The 12,796-nt window shown below is 38.0% G+C and overlaps 1 protein-coding gene across 2 annotated transcripts in view; it reads right to left on the bottom strand.

Annotated features, from left to right (window-relative positions):
• The window catches only part of ABCB7 (ATP binding cassette subfamily B member 7), a 162,447-nt gene that overhangs the window by 34,388 nt on the left and 115,263 nt on the right, over window positions 1–12,796 (bottom strand). For both annotated transcript variants that reach the window (XM_045995536.1, XM_045995537.1), the window contains 8 exons: window positions 9,654–9,786; window positions 8,525–8,793; window positions 7,829–7,917; window positions 7,649–7,736; window positions 5,050–5,224; window positions 3,974–4,131; window positions 3,259–3,422; window positions 2,968–3,097 (listed from right to left, as the gene is read on the bottom strand). In XM_045995536.1, the coding sequence (XP_045851492.1) occupies window positions 2,968–3,097; window positions 3,259–3,422; window positions 3,974–4,131; window positions 5,050–5,224; window positions 7,649–7,736; window positions 7,829–7,917; window positions 8,525–8,793; window positions 9,654–9,786 (1,206 nt within the window). The remainder of the gene's footprint in view (window positions 1–2,967; window positions 3,098–3,258; window positions 3,423–3,973; window positions 4,132–5,049; window positions 5,225–7,648; window positions 7,737–7,828; window positions 7,918–8,524; window positions 8,794–9,653; window positions 9,787–12,796) is intronic.

Here is a 12,796-nt window from a genome sequence, read left to right as displayed (position 1 = left end):
AAACAAGTTTTTTACTTGGACACAGAAAACAAAGGATTTATACACTAAAGATATTTTTTGGAGAAAGGTCACTACAAGCATTCAATTGATATTTCATTTTATTCTGATATAGCACACTAAAGCTAAGGTACTTAAAGTAAACATCCACCTCCCACTTCCCTTTTAGTCTCCAAATGGTTGGAAGGCAACAGTAAGATGAAATAAAATGGCTCCATTAGTTCACATTAACCAAGATAACTAATTAAGATCTTCTTTAATATCACAATCAGCCCCAGTTTCAGATATTACTTCAAATAGTATTTTAATCATTTTATACCAACTACTGATCTAAAATGTTCTCATTTTGAAATGGTACTTAAACCCACTAAACTTAAAGTTCTATAAAGAGAAAATACTTTTAAATATTTTATATTCAAAAAAGAGCTAACAAATACTAACTGGAAACTTTGAAAATACAAAAAAATATGGTAAAATAAAAATTTATTAAATAATCCATAATGCTACCATATATCAATAACTACTATCATCATTTTTGTTAATTTTCTTTCTTCTCTAGTTATATATATTCATTTAGTATTATAAAATTGGGATATTATATTTTGCTTGGTATCCTCCTTTTAAGAAACTTTGTATTTGAGTATTTTTTATGATAATATTATTTACAAGCAGCATATTTATAAATGGCTGTATGACATTTGATCCTATGGTGATAAATTTAACCATTTACTTTGGTTAGTCACTGTTGGATAGTCACTGTCAATTTCAAATTCTGCTATTATAAATAATGGTGTAATGAACATCTCTGCATATAAAAATCTGATCACTTCTCTGTTTATTTTCCTTAAAACTTCCTAGAGGCAGAATTACTGGAATAAATGGTATCAGTATTTTTCTGGCTATTGGTACATATTGCCAAGTTGCTTGTCAGGAAAGCTGTATACTTCCACCGGCCAAACAACAGACTAGCCATTTTACACAGCCTTGCCCAAACTGGATGTTATGAATTCTAAAATCATTGCTGGCAGGTGAAAAATGGTTATCACATTGTTGTTTTAATTTGTACTGGCAAGCCTTCCGATGAGGATCTGCATCTTTTCTTTCATTTATTAACCATGTATATTTTTCCTTGTGAATAAAATGTTCTATTTTTCAAAAGGTCAAGGGCAACTGTTATATACCCTAAGAGAATGGCAGTAATCTAGCTGGATGGATGAGGACACTGAGCCCTAAGCAGACACAGCCTAGAATTCAATTCACTTGATATTCAAAAATGCAGGTTCCTGGGCCCCACACAGCCCTCCCTTTTTTGGAGGGGGGTGTCTTCTGATTATTATTTTTTTAAATTTTTTTAAAATTTATTTATTTTTTTCAGCGTAACAGTATTCATTGTTTTTGCACCACACTCAGTGCTCCATGCAATACGTGCCCTCACTATTACCCACCACCTGGTTCCCCAACCTCCCACCCCCCGCCCCTTCAAAACCCTCAGGCTGTTTTTCAGAGTCCATAGTCTCTCATGGTTCATCTCCCCTTCCAATTTCCCTCAACTCCCTTCTCCTCTCCATCTCCCCAAGTCCTCCATGTTCCTTGTTATGCTCCACAAATAAGTGAAAACATATGATACTTGACTCTCTCTGCTTGACTTATTTCGCTCAGCATAATTTCTTCCAGTCCTGTCCATGTTGCTACAAAAGTTGGGTATTCGTCCTTTCTGATGGAGGCATAATACTCCATTGTGTATATGGACCACATCTTCCTTATCCATTCATTCGCTGAAGGGCATCTTGGTTCTTTCCACAGTTTGGCGACCGTGGCCATTGCCCACACAGCCCTCCTAAGCCAGAACTAAGGTCCGTGAAAGAGTTGGAATTTCAATAATCTCCCTAGGCAATTCATGCACACTAATATTTGAGATTGTCAGTGAAAGAGGGAGGACAGTGCAGACTGTCAGTTCATTTGGGGACCTTTTAGAAGTTACATATCCCTGACTGATCCCTTTCTTACAGTTGTCTCAATTTAATTCAGATTCTAGGCTGCAACTTGTTCCCAGGTCTCTCTATTGGCTTTTAGCATAAGAAAAATTCACATTCTATAAGGCATCCCTGTTGTCTTCTCAGATTTTGCTCTAAATTTATTTTTCTCCCTAAAGTCGTTCAACAAATACTTACTAAATACTTACTACAGGTCAGACACAAACAGGACAAGTTGGTACAAAGACAAGGCATACAAACATGGAAGCAGATAGCCAAATTGTTTCACTATGTCAAAAACTGTTCAAAATCACAGTAATAGTTTTCACTTACTGAAAAATTACGTGATGGACATTATGCTTGGTGCTTTATAGTATATCATCTCTAATTCATAATAATTCTATCCTCTAAGACAAATGGTTATTATCCTTATTTTAAAGATAAGGAAACTGAGGACCAAGACCACAGAACTTAAAAGGGTTAGAGCTGGGGTTAGAATCCAGATGTTTGTCTTTAGTCTGGGCTCTTCCCTTTATATTATGCTATCTTTCTAAGACTTAAAAAAAATCTTTCCATCATGCAGATTTTCCATTCATTATTTTAAAATATTTTTGGTAACAGAATTTGAAATGTAGGGCCTACTGCTTCCTACTTAATTAGCATATATTGACCTTTTTTTCCCCTTTTATTTGGCGGGGAGAGAGAGAGAGAGAGAGAGAGAGAGAGCCAGCACACAAGCAGAGCGGGGAGGGACAGATGGAGAGGGAGAGAGATACCCCAAGCAGGCTCTATGCCCAGCACAGAGGCCAACATGAGGCTCGATCTCACAATCCCTGAGATCATGACTTGAGCCAAAATCAAGAGTCAGATGCTTAACCAACTGAGTCATCCATTGATGACTATATTGACTCTCTGAATTCAAATTATTCTGATAAAAGATCTACCAACCCAATAAATCTTTCCCCAAATAGGTTTTTTCTTTTTTTTTTTTAAATACCTGAGGCACCACTCCCACTGCCCTTCGAAGGCTTTCCAGGCTCACATCTTGTATATTTTGACCAGCAAGGTAAATGTTACCCTTTTGAGGCTCATAGAAGCGAAACAATAGCCGTACTATTGTGCTTTTTCTGAAATTGGAGACAAGGAAAGGCTATGTAATATTATTAACATTAGGGAACCCCTGTTCTAAACAACTCTAATCATTTTATTATGATAAAGGAAAAAAAAGCATTATATTGGGACTCATTAACCAATGATGCAGAATTTTATAAATAACTGAATTACCTACCCTGACCCACTACCTCCTACAATGGCCACTTTCTTTCCTGCAGGAACTTCAAAAGATATTCCACTAAGGACTTTCTGTCCCTCAATGTATTCAAAATGCACATTATCAAAGGCCACCGAAGCTGTCTGTGGTGTGATCTGAATGGGAGATGCCATTGCTTTGTCCTAGTAGTGAAGAGAAAAAAAAAGCCACTTTAGACACCATGTAGAGTATAGCCATGAAGACAATTTTCTACTTCACAAAGAGAAGAATGGAAATAATGGGGGAAGAGGAGGTTTACAAGTAGAGCTACACTACTTCCAAGCATGCTTTTAGAGATTTGTTTTTTCACTCTGCACTAAGGTCAAAAATTCTTAAATGCTTTGGGTTCTGAGCAATTTTGGAGAGCAGGTAGGAAGATGGTGGGCACAGGTATAAGGAAGTTGAGAATGTGAGGAAAGGCAATCACACATTTTATATCATTTTTAGCAGAAGTAAATCAAGTGCAAGTACAAATAATTTAAATTAACAAAATTTAGCTTCTAGGTATAATATTTGCTAATACTGTAAACATGGAAGTAGAAGCTCTAATAACCTCTTAATACACATAATAGCTCCAATTCCTACAAAAAAGAAACAGTTCGCTAACATGGTGATATAAATATTCCCTTAGAACAATCCTATTAATGGGATGATATTCACATGCTTTTAAAAAAGTACTGAATAGATTACTTACTTTAATTCGACTGTCTACCTTGAGTAGAGTAAACAAGGTGTTCATATCTATGAGTGCTTGTCTAGTTTCTCTATATACAGTCCCCAGAAAGTTAAGGGGTAATGAGAGTTGAAAAAGCAGTCCATTCACCATTACTAGATCTCCAACCGTAAGGGTACCTTAATATGTAGTTAGCAGAAGAAAAAAAAACAACAATGGTATTTTAGAGGTTATAAACTTTTCCAGCTTAAGACAGAAAATTTACAGTCTATTATTCTGGAATATACTTCAAAAATGCATATAACTAGCAACTCTTAAGGCTTACTCAAATTTCAAAGCATTTTAATCCAAGATTCAGGAATACAGGGAACTTGATGTAAGTAGAATGGGAACCGCTCACCCATACACTATACATAATATTTTTTTAAAAAGGAATGGTTTAAGGGAAGATAGAAATGGATGGCTAGAAATCTTTCCTTTCTTCCTAATACCCTAGCAAGTAACTCTGTAATGTGAAGTAGAAATTTTTTAAAAAGTACATATTAAAAAATTGGAGCAAATGAGTATATGACTGGGAATGATAAACCATGTATTAAAGACACAGTGAATGAATAAATCCTGAGTGGGCAGGTTATACAAAGGAGGCAGAGACATTATTTACTTTTGAAATGTTTTGCAAATACATCTAATTAAAATGTAACTAGTAATTGTAATTGTAATCCTTTGGACTAAACACTAAATTAATTACCATGCTTTCCAGGTCCAGAGATAAATAGAAATTAGAAATATTAAATGCTAAAAAAAGAAGTTACTCCTGAAATAATCAGTACGTAGCCCCACAAAATGTATAAACAGTAGTCCTAATTAATGAGGGAGCTAGTGCTAAACTTACAGTGTCAAACAAAAGGAAGTTAAAAAAACATTATCATACAATTAAGAAAACACATTCTGATACAAAAAGGAAAGCACTCCAAGGATATTAAAGCACCTTATTGAACATGCTTTATAGTAAGACTAATATATACATTCCTTTCATTAATCTTTATTTATAAAGGTTAAGTAAAGTATCTTTAATGTGAACACTGCAGATCCATTACCTGCCACAATTCCCTGACTGGCGAGCACCATAATAGCTGTTAAACCAACACTGAAAATAGCACTTTGACCAAAGTTCAGCATAGCCAGAGTAGAGGTACTTTTCAATGAAGCAGTTTCATATGTCTTCAGAAATCTATCATATCTTTGTGCTTCATAGTTTTCATTATTAAAATACTATAAAACATACAAAAATAGTAATTACATGCAAGTACAATTAGAATTTATTCTCTTAAAGGCAACCCACGGGATAGGAGAAGATATTTGCAAATGACACTACAGACAAAGGGCTGATATCCTAGATCTATAAAGAACTCCTCAAACTCATCACCCAAAAAACAGATAATCACATGAAAAAATAGGCAGAAGACATGAACAGACACTTCTCCAAAGAAGACATACAAACAGCTAAGACACACAAGAAAAAATGTTCATCATCATTAGCCATTGGGAGATTCAAATCAAAACCACCATGAGATACCACCTCACACCAGTTAGAATGGCCAAAATCAACAAGATAGTAAACAACATGTGTTGGAGAGTACGTGGAGAAAGGGGAACCCCCTTACACTGTTGGTGGGAATGCAAGTTGGTGCAGCCACTTTGGAAAACAGTGTGGAGATTCCTTAAGAAATTAAAAATAGAGCTACTCTATGGCCCTGCAATTACACTACTGGGTATTTACCCCAAAGATACAGATGTAGTGAAAAGAAGGGCCATCTGTACCCAATGTTCATAGCAGCAATGGCCACAGTCGCCAAACTGTGGAAAGAGCCAAGATGCCCTTTAACAGACAAATGGATAAAGAAGATATGGTTCATATATACAATAGAATATTACGCCTCCATCAGAAAGGATGAATACCCAACTTTTGTATCAACATGGACGAGACTGGAGGAGATTATGCTGAGCGAAATAAGTCAAGCAGAGAAAGTCAATTATCATATGGTTTCACTTACTTGTAGAACATAAGGAATAGCATGGAGGACATTAGGAGAAGGAAAGCAAAACTGAATTGGGGTAAGTTGGAGGGAGAGTTGAAGCATGAAAGACTGTGGACTCTGATAAACAAACTGAGGATTTTGGAGGGGAGAAGGTGGGGAGATGGGTGAGCCTGGTGGTGGGTATTAAGGAGGGCATGTATTACATGGAGCACTGGGTGTGGTGCATAAACAATGAATCTTGGAACACTGAAAAAATAAAATAATATAAAATAATAAATCTTTCTAAAAACTAAAAAAAAAAAGAATTTATTCTCTGAAGTGATTAGTATCCTTTTCATCTGACCTCATGTATGGATACAATTTTATACTGCATACTCCATTTTAAAAAATGACTTTCAATACACTGGACTATGGTACTCCTATAGTTTTCCACAATGAACTGTATTTGAAAAGTCCATGAAATTTCTCATTTTGAGGAATGTCTGGTTAATTTTCTTTGAGGATTTTATTCATTTATTTGACAGAGAGAGAGAGAGAGATCACAAGTAGGCAGAGAAGTAGGCACAGAGAGGGGTGGAAGCAGGCTCTCCACTGAGCAGAGAGCCCAATGTGGGGCTTGATCCCAGGATCCTGAGATCATGACCTGAGCAGAAGGCAGAGGCTTAACCCACTGAGCCACCCAGGTGCTCCAATGCCTGGTTAACTTAAACCAGATCTAAAACACCTGGCAGGCTCGGTGGAGCAGATGACTCTTGATCTCAAGGTTTTGAGTTCAAGCCCCACAATGGTGTAGAGATTACTTTAAAAAAAAATCTTTTTTTAAAAAAAGCTGTTATTTAAAGATTTTATTTATTTATTTGACAGAGAGAGAGAGATCACAGATAAGCAGAGAGGCAGGCAGAGAGAGAAGGGGAAGCAGACTCCCTGCTGAGCAGAGAGCCCAATGTGGGGCTCGATCCCAGGGCCTTGGGACCATGACCTGAGCCGAAGGCAGAGGCTTAACCCACTGAGGCACCCAGGCACCCCTAAGAAAAAGCTGTTAATGGCATTTCCTTCACAAAGCCTTCCCCTGATCCCGAGACTGAAATGACAGTTCTCATTGCCCCTACCGCCATCACACCTTCTTATATAGTTACCTGCATACTTATTTAATTCTCCCAATTAATGGAGTTAAATCTGGGAGGGCAGGAGGGCAAGGGTTAAATATTAATCATTTTTTACCACCCTCCCCCATCACAAGACCAAGTGTAGTGCTTTGGACATAAAAAGCATTCAATAATATTTGTTAAACGGAAAAATGAACATATAAATGAAAGAATTAATGGAAAGCACTATGTTAAGTACTCTGAGGGATAGAAAGTCAAGAACTTACATGTCTGTTTGACCAGCTTAGTGTTCATTCTGAATCAAAGCGCTACCTATACTTTTCTCACTTATAAATTAATTCAGAAGGTAAAATTCTGATGCTGCCACACAAAAATGGAGGCAGAAAGACAATTTCCAAATAAGGAAAAATAACAAAGTACAATTACTCCATCATAGCTAGAGATCCTATCCTCATCTAAAGCTCTAACTTAACAGCACCTATTCTATTAAATGGCAGAACAAATCTTTGTGCAACATGAAAGGCAGAGGAAAGTATAATTAAACATATTACCTTCACAGTTTCATAATTCAGCAGCGAGTCTATGGCAGCGTTACCTGCATCATTATCCGCTTTGTTCATTTCTATTCTAAATCTAGTTCTGTAAGACAAAGATGTGCATAGGCATGAAATTTTTATTATAAAAGCATCGCTAATTTCTGAACCTTGACTGGCTCCTGGGAAATACTTTACCTCCACCGTGTAACAGCAACTGTGAATGCTGTGTATGCACCAAGAGTCCCGAGGGTTACCAATGCAAACTGGGTACCACATCTATAATACTGGAGAAGCCAAAAGAAGAAATTATGGTCTTTGTTCTTGCCAAATAGTTTATAATCTACAACAGCAAATATCAGTCAAAAGATTTTAATAAAAACATGCTGATGGGAAGTTATATAAATAAAATGTGTGAGGAATCAAATATCTTAGAAAAGCTACCCAAGGTAGCAAGGGAAGAAAGCCAAACACTTGCCGCATTGATACTACTGTCAAATGCTGATAAAAAATAACCCAATAAGCCTTAAGAGGAATAAAGAGTATATGTACAGTTTTAATTATAAAATATGAAATTGCTTAGAATATTATAAATGGTGAATAAAAATCTAGGTAATTTGAGCATACCAGTCTAAAGTCATATAAAAATATCTCTGCCAAAACAATTACAAGCACTAGTTAAACAACTGATGTATGTGTTGAACTGACCAACTCTTTACAATAACAACATGATAAAGATTTTGGACAGTCTCTTGAAGCTTGTGGCAAATAATTAAATTAACTGCATAACCCCTCTCATACCACGGAATTTTGCTTTCACACCAGCTTCAAATACTAAGTAGCCACTAATGAGAATGTAAGATAAAAGCTTATTATGAAAAATGTCTTACTTACCAAAATACCACTGACAAGAGTCACCTCAAACATGATGGGAAGGAGATTAAATACTAAAGCACTCAGGACAAAACTGATACCCCTTGTCCCTCTGTCAATAGCCTTTGATAAAGCTCCTGTCTGTCTACTCAGGTGGAAAGCCAGATCCAGGTTGTGCAGATGGAGAAAGACATTTCTGGCTATTCTTCGGATTGAATTTTGGGCCACCTTGCCAAATACTGCATTTCGAACTTCATTAAAAAAGGCAGCTCCAGCTCTTGATACACCATCTAATAATATATTCAAAAGAAAAAAAAATGGGTTATAAAAACGTTAGAATCATGGGGATAAAATGATAAGTATGTAGTAAGTAAGAAAGTGTTTATACAATAAATGAATACATCACAGAATACTTACATTAAAAGAAACCTAGAAAGAAAGCACCTAGCCTAGTGACTACCAATCTTTCCACCACTATGGATCCCTTTCATTGTTATTTCCCTCTATAAATTCCAGATTTTGAAAGATTTTTTTCTAACTAAATACTTTTAATAAAGAGCAGTCTATATGGCCTTATTGTGGACAAATTCTAATCTACTTCAATGCACCCAAATAACAAATGATAAAATCGAGTTCCTGAAAAATCAAGTGCTTGACTAAAGCATGTCCCCATTCAAATCTCCTGAGTCTCACAAAGTGTCCTTTCTAATGCATGAGGGAACAAAGCAACATGTTCTGTTCTTTACAAATGGTAAATTTGTGTCATGGCTATTGAATATTATTCAATAAGACATTAAATGTACACATATCATTATTTAGCTATTTCCCTTAAAATAATTAACAACAGCAAGAAAATAACCAGAATTATTGAAAAGGTTATCTGATAGACTATCAGAAGTGGTTGTTATGAATTCAATGTCTTATTTCATTTTATTTTTTTCTAGAACTTGAAAAATGAGGCTGTTATAGAATTTTTAGAAAGTATACCATAAAAAGAATTTTTAAAAACCACATCTCAAATATCTCACATAAAATGATAAACATCCAAAATGCTAAATGTGTTTGTGGTGAAAAGGTCATCTTCTCAAATATGATGAAACCCTCTTGAAGAAAGTCAACACCTGCAGACAGATCAAAGAATCACACATACAGCCAATCAGAACTGCCGTTGCCATGGTTGCAACTGTATTTGGTGCATCACTCAGGTTCAGCATGTTTCCCGACATCTGGTTGAGGCTGTCTACAGCATATTTAAACATGAAGGGGACCACAATATTCATGGCCTAAAAATATAAAAGCAGCAATTAACCATCATAAACAAATGTACTCTCTAAAAGCACAAATATTTACCTTAAGTTAGTATTTATGGGAATGTTTAGATATTAATCATTCATTAGTAATGAAATGATTTTCCCAGTTTACAAAGATAAAATCTTTCACAGTGGAGAGCTCTCATTTCAGAATCTCTACCTCACACTGACTGCCATGTTAATATTCATTTAAAAGCGACAAGCATTAGTCAAATGCTCATGCCTCCATGAAATAATCTCTGATCATCTACTCAAAATGCTCTCTCCATTATCTGAAATTGCTACAGAGCTTAGGACACTTAAGGCAAAATGCCTTATCGTCATTTATGTAAATATTTTTCTTTCTTACTAGATCCTTGATGATCTGTATCATAATCCTACACTTGTTCTGTACTACTATGCTTTGTATTTAGTAGATACCCAATCAAATACATAAAAATATTTGTTCACCAAAATAATAGTAAAACTAAAATTATTTAGTGAAAATGTATCTCAAAAGTAGATAAATTACAAGTATCTGTGGCTGACTACTTGGGAAAAAACACAATACTCGTAGATCTATCTGCCCCACAAAAAGATTCCTTGGGTCAGAGAAGAGGTGGGGGAATGAGTGAAATAGGTGAAGGAAATGAAAAGGTACAAACTTCTGGTTTTAAGATAAGTGAGTCATAGAGACATAAAGCATAGCATAAGAAATATAGTCAATAACACTGAAATAATGTTGTATGGTGACTACATTTTTGTGGTGAGCGCTGAGTAATGTATAGAATTGCTGGAGCACTTTGCTGTACACCTGAAACTAATTTTGACATTGTATGTCAACTATAACTCAATAATAAAAATTTAAGAAGATTCCTTTGCTCCACTACTAAACAAAACCCACTATATACCAAATTAAGCTTTCAAAAACCAACGTATTTGTCTAAGAGAATACACCAGAAAATATGAAAATTATGGGTATATCGCTTTCATATATTCAAGGCACATTTCACATTTTCTGCAAGGTTATAGTATCAAAAACATCAACTATCACTTAAGAACAGAAAACTGATCAGAATGTCAAAGCTTTAAAGAAATTAAGTTCATGTATATCAATAACATATGAAAGCAATTCTTTTTTTTAAATTTTTATTTATTTGAGAGAGAGAGAGAGAGATGGAGAAGCAGACTCCCTGCTGAGCAGGGCGCCCAAAGTGATGCTCAATCCCAGGACCCTGAGATCATGACCTGAGTCGAAGAAGCAGCTTAACCGACTTAGCCACCCAGGCACCCTGAAAGCAAGTCTGTAAGGCTTGACAAAAACAATGAAATCCCAGCTCTTGTTGTAGGGGCCTGATTAGCCAGAGGAACTGAAAACCCCGGATACAGGGGCGGGCCAGGCCAGCTAGATGGAGACATCCAATCAGTGGGGCATGCATATATTTACTGAGGTGAGTTGCAATCTCATTGGCCACCTATGTGTAGGCCGGGCTCAACCACCTCTAGAAAGGCTGGTCTTTGAGGGGGGGAGGGTAGCAGTAGCCATTAGAGTAGCCATTGGGAGCCGTTAGGGTGTCGGGGTCATCGAGAGTGACAGCGGCCTCTTCATCATTGGGAGCGCCATTGCTGGGAGCCCCGCCGCCTGGAGCAGCGGTGCCACTGGGAGCGACCTCGCCGCCGTCACGAGCCCGGGGAACAGCCTCGTTGGCAGCGGCCTCATCACGAGCTGCCTCATCCGGAGCGGCCCTGTCCGGAGCGGCCTCATTAGCAGCGGCGCCGCCATGAGTGGCCTCGCCGCCCAGAGCAGTGGCGCTGTCACCAGTCCGGGGAGCAGCCTCATCCAGGGAGCGGCCTCGTACCGGGGAGCGGCCTGTGGTACAGTGAGAGTGAGGCAGGGAGCCTCCAGGAGGGACCCCAGGGCAAGGAGGCGGTGGCCCCCACTAAAGCTCGGGCACCTACCGGTCAGTTTGATTTCTGAAGGATGGCGCGAAATAAAGCTTTGCTTGATTTTCGCTTTGTGTAGGTCTCGTTCCTTTGATCATGGACCCTAACATTGTTAATGTCCCATTATTATATCATTCATCTTTGTTAAACATAAAAAATATTGTCAACAAGCCCAAGTTCAGCTGACAGCTGACAGGAGCTATGTAAATCTTACCAATCAAGATTTCAAAGTAAAGTATACAAGTGTCCTAGCAACCAAATAGGTTCAAAAATACCATTAAAATACGCAGCAGAGGACCATCATGAATGAAGAAGAGGCATTAGCCTGGTTCTGAAGGCTGAGGAGGGCGGGGGGGAAAGGGAGAGGGCTATTAAGCCAAACCCAGTAAACACAATATTCAAGGAGTTAGGTTTCAGCTCAGAAAGAGAGAACTTGATAATATTTGGGTTGCCTAAAGATAATACAGGAGAAGATGGTGGGGAAGTAAGAGGAGGCAACATTTCAACCTGTACCCTAAAGTGAGCTGATTACCTACCAAAGAACTCCGATCACCCATGAAATCAGCCTGAGATCAGAATTATACATGTCTGGATCTCTACAGGAGCAGAAGATGCTAGTGGGCAGGTAAAGTGGAGTGGGAAAGTCAGACTGTTATCTGAAGATAAACAAAAGGGGGAAGGAGCCACCAGAGGCGACCGATTGGAAAGTAATACCCCAATACGAGAGTGCCCTGCATCTGGGGAACAGCATTAACTTGGAGTCTGGTTGAAAGCACTCAAAAAAGAGCAAAGGATCGTGGGGAGAAATTGTGGGAATCGGGGAGGGTAGGGACAGGGGCTTAAGTCCCCAGACCCAGGACAGCCTCCCCTGGCGCTGAGACACAGAGAGTGTGGCGGAGAAACAAGGACTTAGTCCCTGAGCCGCCAGTGCGCCCGAGAACACGTGGGAGAACGCGTGGGGTCTGGCTCCCGTAAGGGGCTGGGAGCCTCGCCAGAAGGCGTTCCTGGGATGCGCGTGCCCCACACCCTCCCTGAGAGAGGTACGGGCAGGCATTAGCCT

This window comes from Meles meles, chromosome X (genome assembly GCF_922984935.1).
Source record: "Meles meles chromosome X, mMelMel3.1 paternal haplotype, whole genome shotgun sequence".
In the NCBI taxonomy this organism is placed as follows: Eukaryota; Metazoa; Chordata; class Mammalia; order Carnivora; family Mustelidae; genus Meles; species Meles meles.
Note: the sequence above shows the minus strand (reverse complement) of the source record. Positions and strands in the feature narration are given on the sequence as shown.